This window comes from Spermophilus citellus (genome assembly GCF_964194105.1).
Source record: "Spermophilus citellus genome assembly, chromosome: 13".
NCBI classification, from domain to species: Eukaryota; Metazoa; Chordata; class Mammalia; order Rodentia; family Sciuridae; genus Spermophilus; species Spermophilus citellus.
Window position 1 is genome coordinate 82,897 of NC_138193.1, and position 26,666 is coordinate 109,562.

The 26,666-nt window shown below is 32.8% G+C and overlaps 1 protein-coding gene across 2 annotated transcripts; it reads right to left on the reverse strand.

Moving 5' to 3' along the window:
- Positions 1-692: 692 nt before the first annotated feature.
- LOC308632609 (leucine-rich repeat protein SHOC-2-like) lies at positions 693-25,288 on the reverse strand (the record flags this gene model as incomplete). 2 transcript variants are annotated; one of them, XM_081264855.1, is made up of 8 exons in its annotated part: positions 693-901; positions 2,149-2,266; positions 2,575-2,712; positions 4,090-4,212; positions 7,202-7,390; positions 13,509-13,639; positions 21,126-21,263; positions 24,586-25,288. In XM_081264855.1, 8 exons carry the CDS (start codon positions 25,286-25,288, stop codon positions 693-695), a joined length of 1,749 nt encoding a protein of 582 aa, XP_081120981.1. The 2 variants fall into 2 exon arrangements, with proteins under 2 accessions (XP_081120981.1, XP_081120982.1); XM_081264856.1 differs by lacking the exon at positions 21,126-21,263.
- Positions 25,289-26,666: the final 1,378 nt, after the last annotated feature.

Here is a 26,666-nt window from a genome sequence, read left to right on the forward strand (position 1 = left end):
TATTTAATATCTCCCTCTTCTTTATGCATGAAATAAAAATCTGGGATTTAAAAAGTACTAACTTCACACAAAGGAGGGCTATTTGATATCACTATTTCTGTTTTACTGCTACAGATTAACAATGAGCAACATTGAGATCAACAGTTTTACAATTCTCTGACCCTCTCATTTACTAAGCATCAGAGACTATATTCTTCAATAGTTTGTATACATGCACATGAGTCCTATTGCTATTTCAGCACTGTAAACAATATATAAAAAATTAAATCTCAAATTGCAAAAGAAGTTAAAGAAAAATTCTACCTGATATAACAATTAGTTATAGGAAAATGTATTAATAATTCACAAAAAATAGTTTACCCATTATTTTTTTCTAAGAGAATCATATATAACTATTCTGTTACTTAAATTTAATAACTTCATATTTTTTTGGCAATTTTTTAAGCAAACTGACACATCAGAATACAAAACAGAAAAATATCAATCAATTTCAGCAAAGAAAAATTATAAGTCTTTTCTACAAAAGACTTATAAAGATCTAAATGGCTATAATTCCTCTATTTGCAGAAACACATAATGGAATCTTTATAAATCTGCCATGTGTATCAATATCTACATAAATATATACAGATATTGATATGACACATTAATGGCAAATGATTTGAACAGTGTGTGGGACCAGCAGAGCTTTATCAGACCACGGCATTATATGTACCCCGCATTTTTAAGAACTGAATGATGAAAGAAGGTCCCCTAGCAACAATCTGAGGTGGAAGGTGACTGAGTGGACAGTTCTCAATACTCATGATTGTAAGCTTGCTGCAGAGAGCCAGCTCAAAAGGAAGGCTATGTAGGTTAGGGTTGTCATTCAAATACAGTTCTTCAAGGTTTTCCAGTGTACCTGTTTTATTTTTTAAAATCAATAATTCAAAAAAAACCCATTAGTTACTATACAAAGGTGCAAGTGGGAATTAATATATAATACATATTTCCCACTCTTCTCTCCATGTTAAAACACTCAGAACCATCAATCTCAAACTTCACTACATATACAACTTATCTGGGGAGATTTTCTAAAACCCTGATGACCAGATCACACTCCATAACAATTTATTCAGAACCTCTTCTTTTATGCTTGGTTTTTAGAAAATGCTCCAACTCTAGAGATCTTTTTGAGACAGTTTGGCATTCATATGTGTGTTGGTGTGTGTGTGTGTGTGTGTTTGATATAGATCTTTCATGAAGAAAGTTACCACATATTTGGTAGGTAAACGAAAATAAATTCATGTAGTCTTACAAAAAGTTTCTTTACATGATTATGCTTATTTTACACATAAGAAGTTCAAGTTTTCCAGCAAGAGTTTGTGTAGATTATTCAAAGACATAAAACTAAAAAGTGAGAGATTCAGATTTTAAATTGCTAACAATCTCCAAAACCATTGTTTTTGTTGTTGTTGAACCTTTGTTTTTTTATATATTTATATGTGGTTCTGAGGATCAAACCCAGTGCCTGACACATGCTAGGCAAGTGCTCTGCCACTGAGCCACAATCCCAGCTCCCCCAAAATATTCTTAATTATTAATCCAATATTGTTTTAAGCATATTATAGATTGAAGAACAGTATACATAGAATTATTAACTTAAGAACTCACAGTTATTTACTATGTGACCTTAACTAACTCTGTGTAAAATAGTATTACAACCTTCACTTATAAAATTAAAGGTGGTCATAATTATATGAGATAATGGATATAAAAAGATTTGGCAAAATTCTAAAATGCACCCAAATATTAATATTAATCAAATATTATTATTGAGCCTAAATCCCAATAATAATAATTTGTTTCAAGTCTGTGTGATTTTTCAAATTTAGCAAAAACAGAAAATAATTCTTTTAAATTAAGATTTCATAAAACACACCTTATTGGAAATATAAATATACCATACTATATTCAAAAATACAATATTAATCACAATACTCCATGGGGAAACAATCAAAGCACCCACTAACATTAAGTATCTGTACTCTATAAAAAAACTCACAAGGCTAATATAACCTCAGCTTACAAAAACAGATTTATCTGAAATACTGTGTGAAATTACAACAGGTAATTACTAGTAGAGTTAATAATACATAGGGTTCTTACCAATTTCCTTAGGAAGATGATTAAGCAGGTTATCTCCAAGGCTTAGATGTGTGAGACTGGTAAGGTAACCAATGCTTTTGGGAAGAATGGTCAATTGGTTGTTTGTCAAGACTAAATTCTAAAAAAAAAAAAATTAAAAAGTTATATACACATTTCCTACAACTATATAAATTTAAAATAATACTTCCACAAAAATAAAATAACAGGGAAATTAAATCAGATGAGACTTAGTAAGTTACAGGATCTTCTTTCAAAAATTATCATTTGCTAGAAATATAAAAGGAGATTATGTGAACTTAAAACTCAGCCCTAATCCTATAATAGAAAAAATCTACCTGGTCCAAGAATTAAAAAATGGTGAAGAGTTAGAAAGATGAATTCCAAAAACTCCAATCATAGACTTATAAAGCCCCTGACGTGATTTACCTGTAAATCTTGAAGATAACCAATTTCATTTGGCAAGGATTCTAATTTGTTCTCCTCTATATCCAACTCTCTTAACTTCTTAAGGTTTCCAAGACCTTGGGGAAGCTTCTTTAGAAGATTGTTTGATAATATTAGAACCTACAGAGAAATAATTGACAGTTTGATAAAACATGATATGAAATTATATATATATATATATGTATTTCATTTTTATATCAGACATATATATGACAACTGTGTGGCTTAAAAATTTATAAGCAATGATAATTTTCCAAATAGTAAGTATTAGGATAGGTAACATTTGATTAAATTACATAAAATACTTAATTTACCACTCTAAAAACTTTCAAACCCAGTAGAGTTATTGGAAATAATTTTTAATGTCAAAATTAAACTAAAAATTTGACTATAACTAAATAATAAAAAAATTAAAAACATTAAATTTTTCATGAATATCATATTGTTACTTAATCTATCTGATACTGAAAAGTTGCAAATGTCTATGAAACCACCTGTTGTAAACAATCACTTAAGGAAGGTCACAACTGACAATCCACAGTATTTATAATTTGTGGTATTTACTACATTTCAGGCATTCTAAAAAAATAAAATTGGGGGAGGGAGGAAGATGTCCTTGTTTTCTAATAAATTATAAACTACCAGAGGAGTAGGAGTCAGTAATGCAATGGGGTTTTGAAACAAGCACTAAGAAGAAAGGGTTCAGAGACTTCTAGCTAATTTTATATCTTCTTATTTCACCCATGCTTTCAATCACACAATACTATCTCATCTTACCAAATTAAATAAACAAGATTTAAAAAAACATGATATAGTAAAATTTTTTAAAAGTTGAAGTACTATTGGCAAGCTTTACTCATCAAAAAGATGAAAACTTTAGGGACTCAGGTAAAAGTGATTATCCCTGACTAAGAAGGTGAAAATAAGATGGATCTTTATTCATGTGGATGAATTTTTAAAGAAAAAAGAGGATGAGAAGAGTTAGATGCCGGAAACAACTGGAATAAACATACAGACCTGAAAACATGCTAGATTTCCAACAAATAGCAGGTGAGTGATTTAGGATGGAAATCAGGTCAACATCATACAGTAAAACGTTCTAAATGCCTGTCTCAGTTATCCATAATTATTATGGTAAACAAGATATGGTTTTAAAAAGAATTCAGAAAAATGGCCTAAAGATGCTAAATTTTAATACCCCTTCCTTCAAAGTTATATTAGAACATTCAAACCTACCACCTTTTAATGGGAAATGGTAATATTGAACCTAGACTAACTCATATTCAGTAGTATTAAATATTAATGATTAGTATTCAGAAGTATTGAGTCTAGACTAATTGATCCAATCCTGCATCATCCTAACAAGGTCATATGTTTAAAAGAGTTCTTATTATCATCACTTTTAATTAAGATCTTCAAAGAGAAATCACTTATTTTATATAAGTAGATAATTGAGAAAGAGACTGAGAAATTTAAAATGCTCACTAATACACTCACCTGAAGAGAAACAAGACCAGATAAATCCTCAGGGATCATTCTTAACTGATTATTGGCTAAATTCAATTCTATCATGATGGTCCAAGTTCCAAAGTCCAATGGAAGTAATGTTAACTGATTGTCCTGGCAAAGACAAAATGCAGCATTTCATGTGGAACCATTAAAACAAAGCTCCATCTGTACAGTCTTTTGGAAAAAAATCTTAAACCTTATTCCCCTTCTTGATATCTAAATCAGGGATTTACAACCAGCAACTAAAGCATCAATTTTCCAAGATTGTTGCATAGTACCGAGCTTTTGCTTTGAAGTTAAAAAGGAAGTTTATTTCCTATGTGAATATGAGTAATGGAAATATAAAAGTACTACAATAAGAAACCACTTCAAAGTTCAAAGATAGTAGTCATAAATTTGATGTTTTATTTCACAATAATGTTTAGAAACCATTGGAGAAAATGTGACTATTCAAATTGAGATATGAACACCATGAAAGAAGATACCCAGGTGAGCTCAGGAATGGAAGAGATGCTGAGCAGAAAAAAAAGAGGGAAGGGATGGGGATATAACTCAGTTGGTAGATTGCTTGCCTCCCATGCACAAGCCCCTGGGTGTGATCCCTAGCACACACACAGCCTCACAAAAGAGGAAGACATAATACATTCATCACCAAATAATAAAAACATGATGGAGTGCTATGATATTAATTAAGCATTTGAAATTACCTTTTTCCTGCTTTTACATGTTCACTTTTTTATATTTTGGATTGAATCCAGGGGAACTTAACTACTAATCCACATCCCCAGCTATTTTTTTTTTTTTAATTTTAGAGACAGGTCTCACTGCATTGCTTAGGGCCTCAGTAAGTTGGTCAATCTTCCTATATCAGCCCCCTAACCTGCTAGAATTATAGGTGTGTGCTACCATGCCCATCAAATTCAATCCTAAATAAACTATTACAATGGTAATGGAAGAGGGTGATATCACCTTTGTCTCAGTTGGGTATCAATGTGCCAATATGTTAACCAATTGGTCGTGGATTTCTTTTACATTTTTTAATAAATATTTTAGTTGTTAATGGACCTTTGTTATTTAATTTGTTTATATGTGGTGCTGAGAACCAAACCCAGTGCCTCCCACATTAGGCAAGCACTCTAACATTGGGCCACAAACTCAGTCCCATCTTTTATGTTCTTTTGTTAGTGTATATTTCTAATTTTTTCTGCAGCATTCATGGATCCTTGTGTATTTTTACACAAAATCATCAATATAAGAAATCCCAATCAGTGAATATATATTTAAAAATCCAGTTTATATTTTCTAAATTGAAATTTATTATTTATTAAAAATATTTAATATTATCTATCCATGCCCAGACTACCAATAGGTACAGTATGATAAAGTATTTTTATTAAGAAATACTTACTATAGGTGCTTATATGAGGAAGAATACAACAAGCTTCATTTTGATTTTTTTCAAGAGAAAGTTTTGTGTAACCTTTATCAATTTTGAATAGAAATTTAGGAAAAGTGCTATAAAGTGTTTTGTTGTTTTACTAAAAACAACAATCCTTTCCAAGCTAACATACTGTAATAATGTCAAATTCATAAAAGTGTATAATCAAATATAAAAACTAATTAATATTGGGACCACTATGTTCTAAATCTATTATTACAAAATGAAAACACAGAATTAATGTTATTTACCACTACGTTACTGTTACTGCATATATTAATTATGTAACTATATTAAAGATTTTGTTTGTAATAGGATTTTGAATTTATACTACTTCAGTAATTATGTTCTTCCAAATTACCATAAAAGATACATACTATATTTATGACAAAGTATAGACAGAGTCAAGAAATTGTAAATTTAAATTATAAAGAACAACAATTGTGTGACTGGTTCATCAAAGACAAAAAGATATTGAATGATATAATATGAAGAACCCTCTACCTAGATTTAAAAAACCTAGGAAGCTGAGTTCCTGCCTCAGCCATGACACAGCTGTATGGCCATGACACAGCTGTATGACTGTTTTCTCTGTGTAGAAAGTTTACTAAACATTAAATCACTGGGCTAGATAAATCACCATGTCTTCACCTCTTTCACAATAAACTGTTACAAACGTGAGATCCTTTCACTGATAGTATAGAGATAAGAAATAAAAAGAACTGCAGATCAGAATTACTTATGGGTGGTCTTCAAAGAGATACATTTTAGAAAACACTGACGATATATGTACACATAAATACCTAAGTATTTACTGTATTTAATCATATTCCAAACAGCTTTAAACTGTATGTATGCAAAGAATTTTTTTATATGCTATGACTCCCTAATTCTTAATAAACTAAGAATATTGTAACTGGTATTTAATATTCTTCTATATCTGAGCATCAATTTTGGTGGCTCTGCAGTATTCCACTTTAAAAATTTAAATCCCTAAGAGTAATAATAATTTAGTACCTTTAAAACTGTTCTGCAATAAATATACCTACAAATATACTTTAATAAAACCTCATGATTAATTCTTTTTTTTTTAAAGAGAGTGAGAGAGGGGGAGAGAGAGAGAGAGAGAGAGAGAGAGAGAGAGAGAGAGAGAGAGAGAGAGAGAGAGAGAGAGAATTTTAACATTTATTTTTTAGTTATCGTCAGACACAACATCTTTGCTTCGTATGTGGTGCTGAGGATCGAACCCGGGCCGCACGCATGCCAGGAGAGCGCGCTACAGCTTGAGCCACATCCCCAGCCCTCATGATTAATTCTTAAGGACAAATTCCTAGGGTATTATACACAATTCTAAAATACTTTTTATCTGATAAACACTGCCCCCAAGGGGCTGGGGTTGTGGCTCAGTTGTAGAGTGCTTGCCTAGCATATGTGAGTCACTGAGATTGATTATCAGCACCACATATAAATATATAAAATAAAGGCCCACTGACAACTAAATATCTCCCCCCACTCTGTGTGTGTGTGTGTGTGTGTGTGTGTGTGTATTCCCTAAGTAGACTTCGTCAACAAAGTAAAATGACACATAACCCACATCATTAGAGACAATAGAATATCAATGCATTAGTAATTCCTCCATTACTCCTGATACAAAAAGTTTACCTTCATATTTAGTTTTCTTAATGCTTTTGCTCTAGAGAAAATTCCATATGGGATTTTATTGATTTGATTGTGTTCCATGTTGAGGGAACAGATGGTGAAAAACTGAGCTGGACCACCCACTGGATATGACTGGAAGTAATTTCTAGCCAAGTTCAAACTGTTCAGTTTCACAAGACTGCATAGAAGGCTCTGTTTAAAAAAAAAAAAAAAACAAGCATAAATATAAATTAGAACTGAAAAAAACTTCATTTGAATAGAACAGCAAATTCTAAACACAAATGCCTCAAGGCCTTGCAGGAAAGGATCTACAGAAACAGGTTAGGCTGGTTCTGTGACACTTCCTCCAGATAGTTAACACTCAATTCCAGCAAGCTGTTGTCTTGCCTCATGGAAATTGTGAAGTCAGTGCACTCAGATTTTTCAGATTTCACAAGAAATCAGGAATTTTTCCCCTTTTTTTGAATTGTTTGGCTTTAGTTTATTTAAATCACTCTATAATATAAAGTACACATTATGACTGAGAAGTATCTCAAGGTAGCTAGTTTGAGAGTGCTATGCCACTTACTGTAACAAACCCTATATAGGTTTTAGTTATATAATTATCTAAATTAGTATTAAGATTAACATTAGGGGCTGGGGATGTGGCTCAAGGGGTAGGGCTCTCGCCTGGCGTGCATGCGGCCCGGGTTCGATCCTCAGCACCACATACAAAGATGTTGTGTCCGCCGAAAACTAAAAAATAAATATGTTTTAAAAAAAAAGATTAACATTAATATTAAGAGTAAGCTAGAGTTTTAGCTCAGTAGAATACTTGCCTTGCACACGTAAGACCTTGAGTTTGATCCTCAGCAGCATGTAAAAATAAATAAAAATAAATAGTAAAAAATTAACATAATTCCTGTCACAGTATAAATCATTATTCAATAATTTAATGGTTCTTTAGGAATACTAAATTCAGAAGCTGATTATACTTCTTGATGTACTATAACACATTCCTTTTTATATGGTAAAATTTGAAGGAATACAAGTACCTATTAAGCAAGTACTTACTAAACACATAAACTCATATGTTCCTACTTTAGTTTCCCACTATATAAAGAAACTGCTAAGTGTGTAAATATAAAGAAATCTCTGCCTTTAAGAACATTAAACATTTTTAGAGATATAAAGCACAGATAGCAAGCACTTAGAAAATAATGCACAATTGGTATATCATCAATAATAAATTACACAGAATAGGTGCTCATTATTTAGGCTGGATCAAGGAAGAGCAACATTAGTAGCCCCTGGAAGTGTATTAGAAATGGAGATTCTAGGCTGACTCCCACAGAATTAATATGCATTACAACAAACTTCTCTGTTGATTTGCATACCAATATTTAAGAAATACTGTTTGTTATTGGTTATTCAAATAGTTTTGAATCAGTCTTGCCTTATCATTTAATAGCTTGTGATTTGGAGCAAACTATTTTTCTTTCTTCTTTTTTCTCTTTCTTTATTTACTGTTACTGGGGATTGAACACAGGGTTCCTCCACCTATGAACTATATCCGTGGCATTTTTCTTTGAAATTATCTTAGAGTTTCACTAAGTTGCCCAGGCTAGCCTTGAACTTGTGATCCTACTTCAGCCTTCCGAGTAGCTGGGATTGCACATGTGCACCACTATTCCTGTTTGGGTAAACTGTTGTATTAATACTTGGTTTATTCACTTTTGAAATGATAATGCCTTACTTTATGGGTTGTAGTAAGGCAACAGTTTTACCTTACCTAACATATAATAACTGCTAGAATTTTAGAACCCCTATTTAATTCCAAAGTAAAGAAGAAATACTAGAATACTTAGAAATGCAGAAAATAGACTGCAATGAAATTTTGAAAGATCAAAAAAGAAATCAGAATTCAGAACAGGAAAAAAACAATCTAGATTAAATAAAAATATAAGCAAAAAGAAACAAAGCCCACTGAGAGTATGTGGGTTTAAAATACCATTCAAAATGCAGCTGTTGGTCCTCCATGAAGGCTTGGTACCTGAGATGTCAGTTATGGCAATATAAAAGGAAGGAAGAAAATAACTATAGAATTGAAAGTGAATTATCTATTTAATAAATATTTGATTTTCACACTAAACATTAAAAATCTATCCTTAGCATCTATTTTTGCACACAGACAAAATGTGAGCACAAGAACAGTGCTTAAGAAAACCTTATATGACAATTCAAGAAAAATGTCTTTTATCTGCTTTATCACAAACAAGTTTTATTGAGACTCATTGCAAAAATGTTATTCTTAAAACTGACAAACTGCTGAACTGATATTCTTCTATGACAAAATATTGATATTTTATTACACTAAGAGCACAAGAAGACTTCTCTTCAACATATTTTTTTTTAAAAAAATTTGTAGTTGTAGATGGATAGAATGCCTTTATTTTATTTATTTTATTTTTATATAGTACTTAGGATTGAACCCAATGCCTCACACATGATAGGAGGCAAGTGCTCTTCCACTGAGCTACAGCCCCAACCCTCTTCCATGCATTACTTAGATCACACTGTGAAACACAGGTGTTTATCTTTCCTTTACAGTCACATATATCTGGATTCCTATCTTAGGTCTTCTACTCATCAATTTTGCCAACTTTGGTAAACTGATTAGATAATATCTCTCCCATATTTTCAAAAAAAAATGTTTATGGTAACAAATCTGACTAAAATAAAACCATCTGTCTTTTCCCCCTATCTATTTCAATAAGAATATTCCCAACAAATCCTAGGAAGATACTGAATATAAAATAATACATGTAGAGCTCCTAGCTTCATGTCTTGAGCCTATGTGCTTAAAGTTATAGTTCCATTTCCTTATGTGTATTTAATCTTGCTAAGTGAAATATGCCAGTCTCAAAAATTAAAGGGTCTAATGTTTTCTCTCTCATATGAGGAAGCTAAAGCAAAATAAGGAAATGAAGGAAGAGAAGATTAGTTTCATAAAATAAAGGAAAGATCAGTAGACTAGAAGGAGATTGAGAGGGTGAATGGAAGGAAGGGATAGGGGTATGCAAAGCAATTTTAAAGTCATGCTATATACATATATAAACATAACATAAGCTATTTCAATTTTATGTATAAGTAGAAAGAACCACTCAAAAGTGAACAAGTACATGAGCAAAAGAAAATCACTAACAAACAGGAAGGAAAATGGGGGAAGGGGCATGGGAAGTAAAGGGGAGGAGCCTGAACTAAAATTGAGTTCCATGCATGTATGAGTTTGTCAAAAGTCACCCAAGTACAGCGTATAATTGTAATGGGGCAATGTGTGCGCGTGTGCACGCGCGCGCGCGTGCGCACGCACACACACACACATATAAGCTTCCCCTCACTGACAATAAAAATGGGGCAATATATACACATTTAAATTGAATTTCCACTTTTTGAATTTTGATATAGTCCCAGTCTTTATACTTATGTATATGGATATATATTAAAACCAGTCACTCTTAATTAAGCTCACAAACCATGTCCAAATATAATCTCAAAAAGAACTAGTCAATGTGCCAATTACTTACCCTCTTATGGATACAAGTCATTCATTAGCACGAGGGGTGACATTAAACAAAAGAACCTCATACATTTTGATCATGTGTAAATTACTATGATCAAAGACAAAAATCCAGATATTCTGGTTCTCAGAACTGTATCTTGTATCTGTGGATTTACTCCTTATCCCATTCAACCTGCTGCCAGCAGAAGTACTCTTTTGTCATAGGTAAGATACTGTCCTAGTAGTCTTAATGAACTGATGCAGTCTAGAAACTGCAATTGTGGGAAACTCATTTCCTCTCCACCCACCGATACTACAGATTGAACCCAGGGGCACACTTACCACTGAGCTAAAATCTCAGCCCTTCTTATTTTTTTAAATTTTGAGATAAGGTATCATTAAATTGCCCATGCTGGCCTTAGGCATGCAATCTTCCTGCCTCAGTCTTGGCAGTAGTTAAAAACAAACACCACTTTGCCTGGTTGAAATTCACCTTTCAACCCTGGCCAAGCTGTTTCATGAAAATTCAGATACACAAATTTACTCTGTGTGTGTGTGTGTGTGTGTGTGTGGGTGTGTGGTGTGTGTGTTTGTGTATCTACATTTTTAATCATTAGGGAAGAAAAAAAATTTGCGAAAGTTCTATCAATTCTTAAGTCAACATTACATTCTTTTCTTAGAATATTATGCTTGAATAAACATAAGCAAACATTTATGAGTAAAATTCCCTTTTATTGTTGAGAAACACAGTTTAAAAGAGTGTTATATTATACCCAATTACTACCAACACAAAATAAATAAAAAATGATTTAATATATACAAACAAGCCAAGTTAAAAGTAACATTTATGTAACAAAATGAAATTAAACCTGTCTCCCTCTGTACAAAATGAAATTAAACCTCTCTCTCCCCCTCTGTACAAAACTCAAATCAAAGTGGATCAAAAACTTAGGCATTAGAATAGAGACCCTCATCTTACTAGAAGAAAAAGAAGGCCCTAGTCTTCACCAAGTTGACCAAGGATCTGACTTCCTTAACAAGACCCCTAAAGTGCAAGAAGTAAAACCAAGAATCAATAAATGAGATAGACTCAAACGAAAACATGTCTTCTCAGCAAAAGAAACAATTAATAATACAAAGAGAGACCCTAGCGATTGGGAGAATATCTTTACTGCATGCATGTACAATAAATCATTAATGTCAAAAAACTTACACACACAAAAATAACCCAATAAATAAAAGGTCTAAGGTACTGAACAGATACTTCTCAAAAGAAATACAACCAAAAATATATGACAAAATGTTCAACATCTCTAACAATTATAGAAAGGCAAATCAAAACTACTTTAAGATTTCATTTCACTCCAGTCAGATTGACAATGATCAAGAATAAAGGCAAGAAGATATGGCAAAGAGATAGTGAAAAATGAACACTCACACATTGCTGGAGGGACTGTAAATTGGTGCAACTACTATGGAAAGCAGATGGAGATTCCTAAGAAAACTTGAAATAGAACCACCATTTGACCCAGCTATCAAACTCTTTGGTTTATACTAAAAAGGATTTAATATTAGCATACTACAGTGACATAGCCATGTCAATGTTTATAGCAGTTCAATTCACAATAGCTAAACTGTGGAACCAATCTAGGTGTCTTTCAATAGATGAATGGCTAAATCAAATGTACAATGGAATACTACTCAGCCCTAAATAAAAAATTAAATTATGGCATTTTCCAATAAATGAATGGAGCTTTAGAACATCATGATAAGCAAAATAAGCCAATCCCCAAACACCAAAGGCCAAATGTTTTCTCTGATATGCTGATGGTAATTCAAAATAAGGAGGGGGAACTAGAAAAAGTACTTTAGTTTACCTTAGATTAGGTAGATGGGAGTAAAGAGAGGGGAGGGGAGGGGTTAGGGAGATAGGAAGGATGACACCGACATTATTGCCTTATGCACATATATGTCTGTATCACGGATGTGATTCTATAACATGTAAAATGAGGACTTTGGCTGTAGCTCAGGGGTAGAGCACTTGCCTGGCACATGTGAGGCACTGGGTTCAATCCTCAGCACCACATAAAATAAATAAATAAAAATGAAAGTACTGTGTCAGTCACATGGAAAAATCAGTAAAATGATAAATTATACCTACCTATGTATATAAAAGTGCACAAATGCATTCTACTGTCATGGAAAACTAATTTAAATTTTTTTCAAAAATTAAAAAGTAATGTTTAAAAATGAAAGATTTTGGTGACTCTAATATACTAAATACTTTTAATATTACTGCATTGATAAGGGTAATAATTTGTGTCACATTAGAGTTGCAGCTAACATTAATTTTAATAACAAGTAGTATGTTCTATCAAGGTAGTTCTTGCCATTTATCATCTTTCTACAGTACATTTTTATAAGGAACTGAGCAGGATAGATGAGATTTAAAACCAGCCATACAGCTTTTTCTTAATATTTTTACTGCCATTGCCCAAAATGACATAAGAATGATTTACACAGTGCTAAGGGAACTATAGCACACTAATTTTCCTTCTGATTTTTACCTTATTTATATTAAAAAAGCTTCCCTGTATCCTTTCTTTCCTCTTTTGAATTCTATTTTAGTGGTAGCTATATAGGATGCTTGTTATTTAAACAATTTCAGTCACCAAATTATGTCCCCAGCTATAAGATTGGTTAGTTTTCCCTAAATTATCTTGAAGGCTTATTTCAATCCAGTCATGTTTTCTCTCATACAATTCTTACCTCTGGTAAAGCAGAAATGTTATTGTTCTCCAAATTTAAGTCTTCAAGTGCACTGCAGTTTGCTAGTGATCTGGGTATTGCTGACAGTCTATTGTATCTCAGACCAAGACGATATAAATGAGACAGGTTGCCTGGAAATATAAAATGAACCTCTTTACTGTCACAGGCTATCCACTGGATTACAAGATTCTTATCTTCTAGAACCAAGGAACTTGTATAAGAAAAATAATCAAATATGCAGCTATACTTTGTTAAGTGTCCTATTGAAAATTATTGTCATCTTTTAACAACTTAATCTTTAGAACCAACTTGTGACAAGAAGTTACACAGACTGGGCTTCTCTAGTGTGAAAATCTAAAGTGCTCCAAGATCAATAACTTTCTGAGCACCATACAAAAATACATATACATTAATGAAATCTAAGCAAATCCTGCTTAAGAACATATTAGCCACTAATGAGTACATTAAAAATAGCATTTTATTTTCCAGGCATTTTCTAGTTTTATTGTCAGTACGAGAATACACATGAGCTACAAAGAGGGATATAATGACATCTACTATCATACAAGATTCAAATCAAATTAAACTTACCAAATAACATATATAATAAAAAAAGTTTCTTTGATATAACTGTTGCTGTGACATTATTACATAGTGTAGGTTAAAATGTCAGATGTTGCCTTTACTTTTAAATTTTCCTTTTCAATGTTAGAAGACATAGAAATGATTGTCTGGTCTCTAGGTCACACTTATGTCTTTAGTGACAAATACTTGTGGGCTTTCAATTTTCAGAACCTTCTAGTATCTGCCCATTTCTTTCTTTTTGGTTTGATCATTTTTTAAAATTGTTGTATGATAAACTTTCTTTTTGATGTTTATAATGCTTGCATAAATGGATGATAGCATACATTAAGTTGATGGCATAAATTAAGCGTTGGAACTTAAGAGGACAGTCATTATGCTTCATAACCTTCTTTCACTGATTCATTGATTTCTTTCCCTCTTGCTGAAGAAAGTTACATGAAAATGATTAATTGGTACAGTTTTACTTTCTACATTTATAAAAATTAGTCACTGGCAGTAATAAAAAAATCTCATGAGTCTATACTATAAATCTAGTCAACTATAATGCAGAAAAGCAGCAATCATCTCAGTTCTTCCTAGTATAACTATTGTTAGGCTCATGCACATCACTTTCCTTCAACAGAGTTGGTAAACTGAGCCCAAAAGTATTCTGGTTCCAATTAAGTAATATTCCAACAGGAATAAAATAGTATACAAAAATCAAGATTAAAAATTACCATTTAGGAAATATTAAGTGTGTTTTGTCTTTAATGTATCTTCTTAATTAACTAAGGAAATCCACTAGAATCTTTTTGATGACACTCTGGTAAACTGCATCCATTTTGAAGGGGAGAAGGGAATGGAGGGCTTGGGTGACTTTTCAAAGCTCCAGGGAAGTTAGTGGTTAGTAATACAGGCAAAATATTTACTTCAAGACAGCAGTTGGGTATTTATGATTTTCATAATAAGTTACACTTTTGAAGTGCTAAGCTAGCAGAAAGGGGAAAGGAACAGAATCAAAAGATACATTTCTGTTAAGTTTGTGAATACTGTTACAGGTATATCATTCTTCTCCAAGAGAATCTCAAAAGTCAATTAAGACTGCTGATATGTATAACTGATCACGATTCAAATGTTCAAATTTTCACCAAATGTTCAAATTTTCACCAAAACTCAGGCTTCTGCTACATGATACAGGAGATATGAATGATGAAAAAAAAGAGAAAAATTATTTTAATAAACACTGTAAATGAGAAATAACTGTGATTCATAAAATTTTGAAAACATAGTACTTATTAACTTCCTTTACTCAAAATAGGAATGGTACTATATTTGCTGACCACTAGCAAATCATATAAAATAATGGCAATATTATTCTTAGATTTTATTGATCTTTAAAATATTACCTGACCTTGAAGAAAACGTTATACATGAAACCATGTGTTTTTGATATGTCATCTGAATTACAAGATATTTATAATGAAGATAAATGTTTTCATATGCATAATATAAATTAAAATCAGAAGAATCACTTCTAATAAAAAATGAAACATAGAATGATTAAGGAAACCAAGACACAGAAGGATACATAAGGAAGTTACTTTGTGTCAAAGGAAGTGAACTCAAAGGACCCTCGTCCTACTTTCTGGGAGATTTTACCATCTGGCCCCATCTACACTCTCTCTGTGGGCCAGAACCTTTCTTTTAGCGCTCTGATTGCATCACCCACGGATTACCAGTCAATAAGTATACAAATACATGCTCAAAAATACAAAACAAGAAAATATAGTTAAAATGTTAGAATGGATAGGGTCGTTTGCTGACCAAGCCCAATGTATCCATTTGATGAACTCTATGAATAAGAAAATAATATCAATGTTTAGGAGAAAGGAGGCCTAAGCAGAGATACAATAAATATAAAGACCCTGAGGCTAGAATTTGTTTGATAAGCTCAAGTACCAATGGTGTATAGCATCCACAATATTCCAAGAATTATACAGTATCAATAATTAGAAAATCCTAAAATTCCACCAAAAGATTGCTAGAGCTAACAAACAAATTTGACGAATTAGCAGGACACAAATCCAACATACAAAAATCAATGGCTTTCCTATATACCAACAATGAATTCACAGAGAAAAAAATCATAAAACAATCTCACTCACAATAGACTTTAAAACAAAAAACAACAAAAAACCACCAACTGACCAACCTAGGAATAAATCTAACCTCTACAATGAAAATTTTAGAATATTGAAGAAACTGAAGACCCCAGAAGATGGAAAGACCTCCCATGTTCATGGATAGACAAAATATTATTAAAATGATCCTACTCCAACAAGCAGAATATAGGTTCAATACAACGCCCAACAAAATACCAATAACATTACTCACAGAACTAGAAAAAAAATTCCTAAAATTCATTTGGAAGAATAGAAGACCAACAAAGCAATGCTTAGCCAACAAAGCAATGCTTTAGGCATCACAAAAAATGACTTCAAATTGTACTACAGAACGACAGTATCAAAAAAACTACAGAACCCTAAAGAGAGAAATAGAAGAAGATCTTAGAAGATGGAAAAATATACCCTGTTCATGGATAGGCAGAACTAACATCATCAAAATGGCGATATTACCAAAAGTTCTCTATAGGTTTAATACAATGCCAATCAAAATCCCAACGGCATTTCTTGTAGAAATAGATAAAGCAATCATGAAATTCATATGGAAAAATAAAAGACCCAGAATAGCAAAAACAATGCTAAGCAGGAAGTGTGAATCAGGCGGTATACCGATACCAGATTTCAAACTATACTACAGAGCAATAGTAACAAAAACAGCATGGTACTGGTACCAAAACAGGTGGGTGGACCAATGGTACAGAATAGAGGACACAGAAACCAATCCACAAAACTACAACTATCTTATATTTGATAAAGGGGCTAAAAGCATGCAATGGAGGAAGGATAGCATCTTCAACAAATGGTGCTGGGAAAACTGGAAATCCACATGCATCAAAATGAAACTGAATCCCTTTCTCTCACCATGCACAAAAGTTAACTCAAAATGGATCAAGGAGCTTAATATCAAATCAGAGACACAGTGTCTGATAGAAGAAAAAGTTGGCTCCGATCTACATACTGTGGGGTCGGGCTCCAAATTACTCAATAGGACACCCATAGCACAAGAGTTAATAACTAGAATCAACAAAACTAAAAAGTTTTTTCTCAGCAAAAGAAACAATAAGAGAGGTAAATAGGGAGCCTACATCCTGGGAACAAATCTACTCCTCACACTTCAGATAGAGCCCTAATATCCAGAGTATACAAAGAACTCAAAAAATTAGATAATAAGACAACAAATAACCCAATCAACAAATGGGCCAAGGACCTGAACAGACACTTCTCAGAGGAGGACATACAATCAATCAACAAGTACATGAAAAAATACTCAACATCTCTAGCAGTCAGAGAAATGCAAATCAAAACCACCCTAAGATACCATCTCACTCCAGTAAGATTGGCAGCCATTAGGAAGTCAAACAACAACAAGTGCTGGCGAGGATGTGGGGAAAAGGGTACACTTGTTCATTGTTGGTGGGACCGCAAATTGGTGCAACCAATTTGGAAAGCAGTATGGAGATTTCTTGGAAAGCTGGGAATGGAACCACCATTTGACCCAGCTATTCCCCTTCTCGGTCTATTCCCTAAAGACCTAAAAAGAGCATGCTACAGGGACACTGCTACATCGATGTTCATAGCAGCACAATTCACAATAGCAAGACTGTGGAACCAACCTAGATGCCCTTCAATAGATGAATGGATAAAAAAAATGTGGCATCTATACACAATGGAGTACTATGCAGCAATAAAAAGTGACAAAATTATAGAATTTGGAGGGAAATGGATGGCACTAGAGCAGATTATGCTAAGTGAAGCCAGCCAATCCCTAAAAAACAAATGCCAAATGTCTTCTTTGATATAAGGAGAGTAAGAACAGAGTAGGGACGAAGAGCATGAGAAGAAGATTAACATTAAACAGGGATGAGAGGTGGGAGGGAAAGCGAGAGAGAAGGGAAATTGCATGGAAATGGAAAGAGACCCTCAGGGTTATACAAAATTACATACAAGAGGAAGTGAGGGGAAAGGGAAAAATAATTCAAGGGGGAGAAATGAATTACAGTAGAGGGGGTAGAGAGAGAAGAGGGGAGGGGAGGGGAGGGGAGGGGGGATAGTAGAGGATAGGAAAGGCAGCAGAATACAACAGACACTAGTGTGGCAATATGTAAATCAATATGTAAATCACTGATGTGATTCTGCAATCTGTATACGGGGTAAAAATGGGAGTTCATAATCCACTTGAATCAAAGTGTGAAATATGATATGTCAAGAACTATGTAATGTTTTGAACAACCAACAATAAAAAAAATAATAAAAAAACTGCATAGTAGTGGCATAAAAAGAAACATAGATCAATGGTACAGAATAGAAGACACAGAGACAAACCCACAGTCATCTGATACTTCAATAAGGTGCTAAAACATATATTAGAGAAAAAAAATAACCTTTTTAACACTTGGTGGTGGGAAGAATGAAACTAGACTCTTATGTCTCATCCTGCCAAAAAGCAACTCAAAATGAATCAAAAACCTAAGAATTAGACCAGAAACTGCAACTCCTAGAAGAAAACACAGGGTCAACACTCCAGCTTTTAGAATAGTCAATAACTTTCTCAATAGAACCCAACAGCCTTAGGAAATAGTGCAAAGAGTTAATAAATGGGACAACATCAAATTAAAAAGCTTCTGATCAGCAAAGGCAACAATTAGGAATGTAATGAGAGAAAGAACACACCTGAGAGAGAATCACTGCTCTTCTCCTGAAATAGTGTTAATAGATAAAATAAGAACTCCGAAAACTTAACAAAATAACCCCAAATAACCCCACTAATAAGTAGGTAAATAGATACTTCTCAAAAGAAGAAGTACAAATGGCTAACAAAGTGCATGAAAAAAAAATGTTGAACACCTTTTAAAACTAGGGAATGCAATACAAAACTACACTGAGACTTGATCTCATGGCAGTCATGGGCAGGTACAGAATAGAATGCTTGTAACCCAACTGACTCCAGAGGCTGAGACAAGAAATTCACAAGTTCTTGGTGAGCCTCACTGATTTATTCAAACCCCACCTCAAAATAAAAAAGGGATTGGGGTTACAGCTCTATCTAGTACTTCTAGCTTTATTTCTCATAATATAATTTTTCACAGGATTTACATACATCCCCTTCTTTTTGTTCTAGATATGGAGGGAAATTATACTTTATCCTATAGATCACTATTTTTGGTGTTTGTGTTCACTATAGTATATAGCATTTTCTATTGAGTTTGATTTGGGAAGACTTGTATTTTATTCATGTTTCCTTTTTTAGTTAGTCTGATTATGCTTTATATACAATACATATTTTCTATGCTTTTTTCTTCCAGGATCATTTCTCTTTGTTCATCATTGCCATTTCAGTTGATTTTATTTTTTTAATTTTAAGTTGTAGTTGGACACAATACCTTTATTTTATTTATTTAGTTTTATGTGGTGCTGAGGATCAAACCCAGTGCCTCACACATGCTAGATGAACATTCTACTACTAAGCCAAAACTCCAGCCCCTTCAATAGATTTTAAAGAAAGAAAATTAGGAAATAGTTGTTCTTGTTTCCTACTATATTGAACCATGAATGTAAATCTCATATAGAAAATTTATATAAAATATTCACTATGGCTATAAGAACAATTCATTGTGTGTTACAGATGATTTTGCCTTTCAGAAAAAAACATTTAGAAAATACTTTTAACCCATTACCACTTCAAATAAGAATATGATATAAAGACCCATGACAAGAATTCAGGAAAGCATGTGTTCAATGGACAGTAACTATAACTAAGTCTCAGTAAGCTTTTGTGTATAGAGTTGAGCCAAATAACTGGATTTTAAAATTCTTTAACAATTTCCTTGGGAGTTAATTCAAACCATACCCTTAAAAAACTCTAAAAACCATCTTCCAAAATAAAAAAAAGAACTAAATAATAGACCATAAATAAACAAAAGGTTGAAGAGTTTGAGAGCACTTTCCTAACCTGCAGCTCCAAGACTGTCATTCTGGCAAGAGTCAAATCTAGGGCCTGAGCAGAGTGGGACCAATCATGACTACAACCAATAATATAGGTGAATTAGAGATAAAACAGTCCTCTAAATAATCTGTAACAAACTTTGTATTACCTAATGGACCACAAAAATATCCAGCTATGAATATGGATTGATTATAGTGATTCCATTAGGTACCTGCCACAGGCAATCAAAAATCTTTCTAGAGAAAGATAAGACAAACCTACATCTCAAAAAATACAATAGCATTTCTGAAATATTTTTAATGAAATTATATGAATATTTTGCCAAATAAGCACTATAGTATTCTTATATTACACTAATAACTAAAAAGCATTATGTTTTTAAAATTACCTTTTGTGTTTGTAGAAATGTTTGGGCTTTTGGAAAAAAATCTACATAAATATAGAACATTATCTTGGTAAGCTCAAACTTTTTGCAGTGCGATGTATGAAGTCTTTAACACATGTCTTTTCTTACTACTCCCTCAACACTACAAATGAGCAACCTTTAAACTATACTGGCCATGTTCAGAAAACTAAACAGCAAAGGCTTTATTTTTTAATAATGCCTACTTTAGCAAAAATGGACCTCCTCCATGTAATATGCTGAAATAACAATACCAAAAATCCATCATTTTATAATAAGCTATAAATAATAGAGTATATATATGAAACTTAACATTCTTTTAAACCGACTGGGTTAATTTCCTAAAATTTAATTTTATTTTCCTGAAATAGGAAAAGTTTTCAAACCCTGTCTTAAAATTCTGATTACTTATATAGTACTTTGATAATTTCTTTAATTTGTGTTACCAAAATGGATCAAAAATAACCCTTTAAATATCTAGGTTGCTATAAATAATCATCAATATCTTCTTTCTCCTTTCATACCTATAGTATCTGGGAGGTCTAGCAGTTCATTGTGCTGCAAGTCAAGGTTGGTTATTTGTATGCAGTTTCCAATCTCCTTTGGAAGGTGTTCAAGTTGATTATGAGCTACATCCAGCATAATGAGGTTACATAATTCACCTGTAAATTGACCAACATAGTGATTTAATAAGCATTATTAAATAATATCTCAGGTGATACTAGGATGCAAGGGAGTAATTTTTATGATTTTGAAACATAACTAGAAATATAATATCATTACATAGACAACTTTTTTTGAAAATGGAAAAATCAAAGAATATACTTGAATTGTAAGTTAAAAACCTGGTTTTCCCCAACATATTTACATTCTTTCTGAAAAATATTAAAATTGAACTCAAAATTTGAATCTATTATTTCAAAATGACATCTAATAACATGAAAATATTGCTTGTAAAAGATTAATTTACTAATCTGTGTCATGTGGGGTTTCCTTCTTTTGTCCTAATGATTGAACTCAGGGTCTCACACCTACTAAGAACATATTTTACCACTAGCTACATCCAGGGCTCCATGTCATATATTCAAGTAGCAAATTTAACCACAAATGCTGGATGACACAGTCCAGATTTAAAAAGCTGACAAATTTAGCACAATTATCAAATACATATTGAGTTCAGATGGAGACATGCCTTACACCTCAAAATACACATGCTTATTATACATGCTTAATACAGGCATATAATCTGATGTTACATAAATACATTTTTTAATAAATAAAAATAACTTCTCAATTTAATAGAAATTTAAAACAATAGACAATGAAGACAAAGCTGGTATGGCTATAATTTCAGACAAAGCAAACTTCAAAGCAAGGAAAATCATCTGGAATATAAAAAACATTACAAAATAATAAATGAACAGAATAATCCTAAGACATAGCAATCCTTAGAGCATAAGTACTTCCTCATCTTCACTGTGTCTGTTTGGTGCTTAGTAAAAAGCATTATATTAATTGAAAGAATAAAGATAATTAAGGAAATTTTGGATACTTCTACTCTTCACTTCAGAATAAAACTTAAGATCTGTCATCATCTTTTCAAAGACATAATACCTTAAGTTGTTTCAATTCCATGTTTTTTTTAGAATTAGAAATTTAGGAATAAAAGACAAAAGTTAGGTAGCTGCAAATATGAATCATTTAATGACATAAAATATGCCAATTTAAAAAGTTAGGTTCAGGGGCTGGGATTGTGGCTCAGCAGTAGAGCTATCGCCTAGCACGGGCTAGGTCCAGGTTCTATCCTCAGCACCACATAAAAATAAAGGTATTGTGTTGTGTCCATCTACACTTAAAAAATAAATATTTTTAAAAAATTTTAAAGTATGTTCAATTTTCAGTAAAAATGCTGCATGTATACTCTCAAGAACAAACTGAAGTTAAATTTAAAATCCTGTTAAATAATTCCTCATTCAACAATAGTATATTAATGTCTAGGTAATTTGATAGCAATGCTATAGAAAGAAACCCTTATAGAGTGACTTGTGAATTTAAGTCAAATTTTTTAGGACTGAGTATATCACAAACACAAAACAACAATAACAAAGAAAAGCAATAATATCTCACATTTCCATACAAAAATTCAGCAGTTGGCTGAGCATGATGGCACATGCCTGTAATACCAGTATCAAGGAGGCTGAGACCAGAGAACAATGAGTTCAAAGCCAGGATCAGCAAGGGTGTGGCATAATGCAATTCAGTGAGAACTTGTGTCTAAATTAAATTCAAAATGTGGGGTGGGTGTATCTCACTGGCCATGTGTCCCTGAGTTCAATTCCTCGGAACAATAACAAAATATTCAGTGTTTGTTTTTCCAAGTCTATACTTCTATCCAACAATAAGCCATAAATGCAGGTCAAATTTTGACAATATGATACTAACAGCAGTCATTCTACAATCTCATTTCTATGGGACCATATTAATAAATCATTTCCACATAGAAATTCCTGGGAATATTTTAATACCTCTTGAGCAAACTATACTTTTACTTCATACATACCATGTATTACTTGAGAAAGTCTATAACAGATAGTCTTGAGTAATCTGAAGTTAAAATTAATATTTAAGTGTCTAGACTTAAATCTAACAAAACATGTTATCTAAAAGTTTAACTGCATTTTAAAACACAGGACATCATCTCCCTGAAAAGCTCCAGAGCCTAAAATCAGAAAATTTCCTTTATCACTAACAAGATCTATACTGAATCAAGAATATATTTAATTCATCTTTGTGTATTTTGAATAAACCTTTTACAAAATAAAAGCTTCCCTTTAAAAATAAAAATATACTTTGTATTTTGATTTTTTAAAACTCTTACAAAAACCCACAAAACTGTAACTTTAATTTCACAAAATTGATGCCAATAAATTTCTATATTCAAAATAGTTCAGAAGTTTTCCCATAATTAAAAATAAAGATAATTCATTTCTTTTTTACTGACATTACACATATATATTCATTACTTTTTTCCTACTACCATTCTCTTAAAACATTTCCTTTATTTTCTTACTATTCAGCTTACTATAAAAGACAAGAATGAGTGGTATAGAAATGCTAAGTGTTGGTTTACGACAGATCTCTCTTCTACTTTTCTGCTCTGGATTTTTTTTTGTTTGGTGTTTTGATTTCATTTTTGATACAATATGTTGCCCAGGCATATCTGGAAATCTTGGGCTCAAGCCACCTTCCATGCCACAGCCACCCAAGGAGCTGGGATTATAGGTATGTGGCACCCTGCACAGCTACTATGTTCGATTTTTTTCTATTTTTTAATTGCATCATATTAGTGATACATTAGGATTTGTTTTGATGCAATTATAAATGCATGGAGTATGATTTGCTCAAATTCAGTATAAAATAATTGCCCTTATCCACCCCCCTCAGATCCTCTTCCCTTTCCTTTACTGATCTTTCTGCTATTTAAGTACATTAGTTGTTTTTTTTTTTTCAATTAATGTCTTGTGGACATACATGATGATGAGATTCACTCTAGTATAGTAATATTAGAGTTTTAAATAAAAATGTAGGTACTACCAAAATTTAAAAAAAAATTTTTCTATTTTCCTATGGCATTCAGTTTCACAAAGGTATAATATGAAGATCTTTAGAAATACACTAAGTAGAAAGTGATGTGAATTTAAAGCCTTCAGATAAAAAAGGAAAGTTAGAGAATGGGCACGTAGAGCCTTAATATATCTAGTATAAATATATTGGGCTTTGAAAACAGATGACAACTTAACAACTAAGCAAACATCTTTCAAATTCAAATTTTTTCCAATCAAAATCAGAGCTGACTGTGTTTGTAATAAAGGTCTAATTACTTAGAAACAAATATTAGGAATTTTCTGATATGGAAAAGCACTCAACAGAATTATTAATCATAACAAACAGTAAAATCAATAGTAATAACCCAAATGTTCTTACCAATTTCAGCAGGTAGTTGTTTGATTTTGTTCTCCCGAATGCTAAGCGTTCTGAGTTTTGACAGGTTTTTTATGTCCTTTTCCACAGTAGTTATGCGATTAAAGCGAAGGTAGAGAGTGGTGAGAGAATCTAACCTATACACCACTAAAGGAATTTCTTTCAGTTTATTATGCCGTAAATCAAGCAACTGCAGCTTCTTCATGTTATCAAGAGAGTCAGGCAAACTGGTAAGTGAATTTTCACTTAGAGCCAGTGTCATGAGATTTACTAGACAGCCCACCTCTGCTGGGAGGGACTGCAGTTTGTTACTGTATAAATACAGTTCGGTTAATTGAGTCAAGTGTTGGATTGATGATGGCAACATGTGCATAGACCTCTTGGATAAGTCCAAACGCACTGCATTCTCTTCCAGGCATTTGTTGAGCTCTTTAGTTACTTCTGCATTACTGGATTTTTTCCCAGTCCCAAGTGCAGGACTTGGCCGCTTGATCGTATTGTCAACTAAAAAAGCCACCCCTGGTTGGGCAGCACTGGAGACCCCTTTTCCATCTTTGGCATCTTTCCCTTTGGTTTTAGGTTCTTTTTCATGGCTTTCTGTCCCCGAATCTCCAGAGGCCTTTGACGTCTTTTCTCTTTCTTTGACTGATGGCACATTCAGATCTTTCTCTTTAGAGTTTTTTTCTTTCCCTAAATTACCACTCATTGTGACTCAAGCTTGAAAAAAAAAATACATTAACTTTTACTTTATTTTCTAGCAATAAAATTCAACATTGAACCGAGAAACATCTTACACAATCAAACAAGTGTTGGCTTGAAAAGGTAATTAGCATGGAGTTACACCCATCTGTCACATGTTGGATCCAAAAGTACACTGTCCATTTCTGAAAACTCATTCAAACTGGTAAAATGGTGCTGGTCAATCAATGATTCATTAGAATTCCTGAAATATAATAGAGAGTATTAAATTACCTGATGTTATAATTAATATGAAGTAAACAGTCTCAGAAAAACAGTCTTTCTGTGAACTTTGCTGTGAAGAGTGGTCACAGAGAATGGGAGAACACTGCCTGGGACTAGTGTCTTACATGACCTCATGGCTGGGGCACACCTGGTAGACAAGAATGTTTCTTTGCAGAGGTGCAGAATGCCTACCTGCTGTTGTAATGCCCTCCATGAGGAGACTCTGTGCTAGAGTTTTATCAGCCTCAAATCAGACACACAGCTCCTGGGAATAGAGGAAATCTCTTGCTAGAATACCACAGTGTTCCACCAGTTCCGCCTCTCCTGAACCTGCCCACCTAACAGTAAGTTCAGACAATAAACTTTGAGAGTTACACAAAGCTCCTAATGTTCCACACTGCAACTGTGGATTGTGGAATAGTGCATGATGTTGCTAGTCCTATAAACATCTGAGTACAAAGAATAATGCTTCTAGAGGCTTTAACCTGAAAATGAGGCATATATAAATGAAGAATAGTGGCATAACTCATTAGATCATCTTCTTCTTCAGAGAACAGCACTGCACCAACTCCAGCTTTACCTTCAAAAACATCTGTCTGTATGTGAGTCTTTTTTTCTTATCCCTCTTTGGCTACACTGGTTACAGGATTTTGCCATCTTCCTATTACTTGATACAGTATTTACTGAAATTTAATGAATTGAAAACTTAAAAAATAAGGCAGGCCCTCCCATCAAGGAATTTGGAATCTGATAGAGGTATATGATTACAAATCACTCTGTTGTAAAACTTTATGGAAGTTAAAGTGAGAGAAATCACAACAGCAGCTAACATTTATTAAGTGCTAATGCAAACACTGAAGAATTTACAAATATTTATATATTTTACGTGGATATATATAACAGCACTATGAGATGAACTATTATCCACATTTTCTACAAAGGGACACTGAAACACAGAAGTACTTTTAGATAATTAGCTTTGTTATCGTGGAAGTGAAAAACAGCCAACATTTTAAATCAGCATATATCTACAGGCTATATTCCTAACCAGCACCCTAAAACTGCTCTACCTGAAACTAATTATAGCTTTAGAAAACAGGAAGGGTTATAAAGTTGATAAA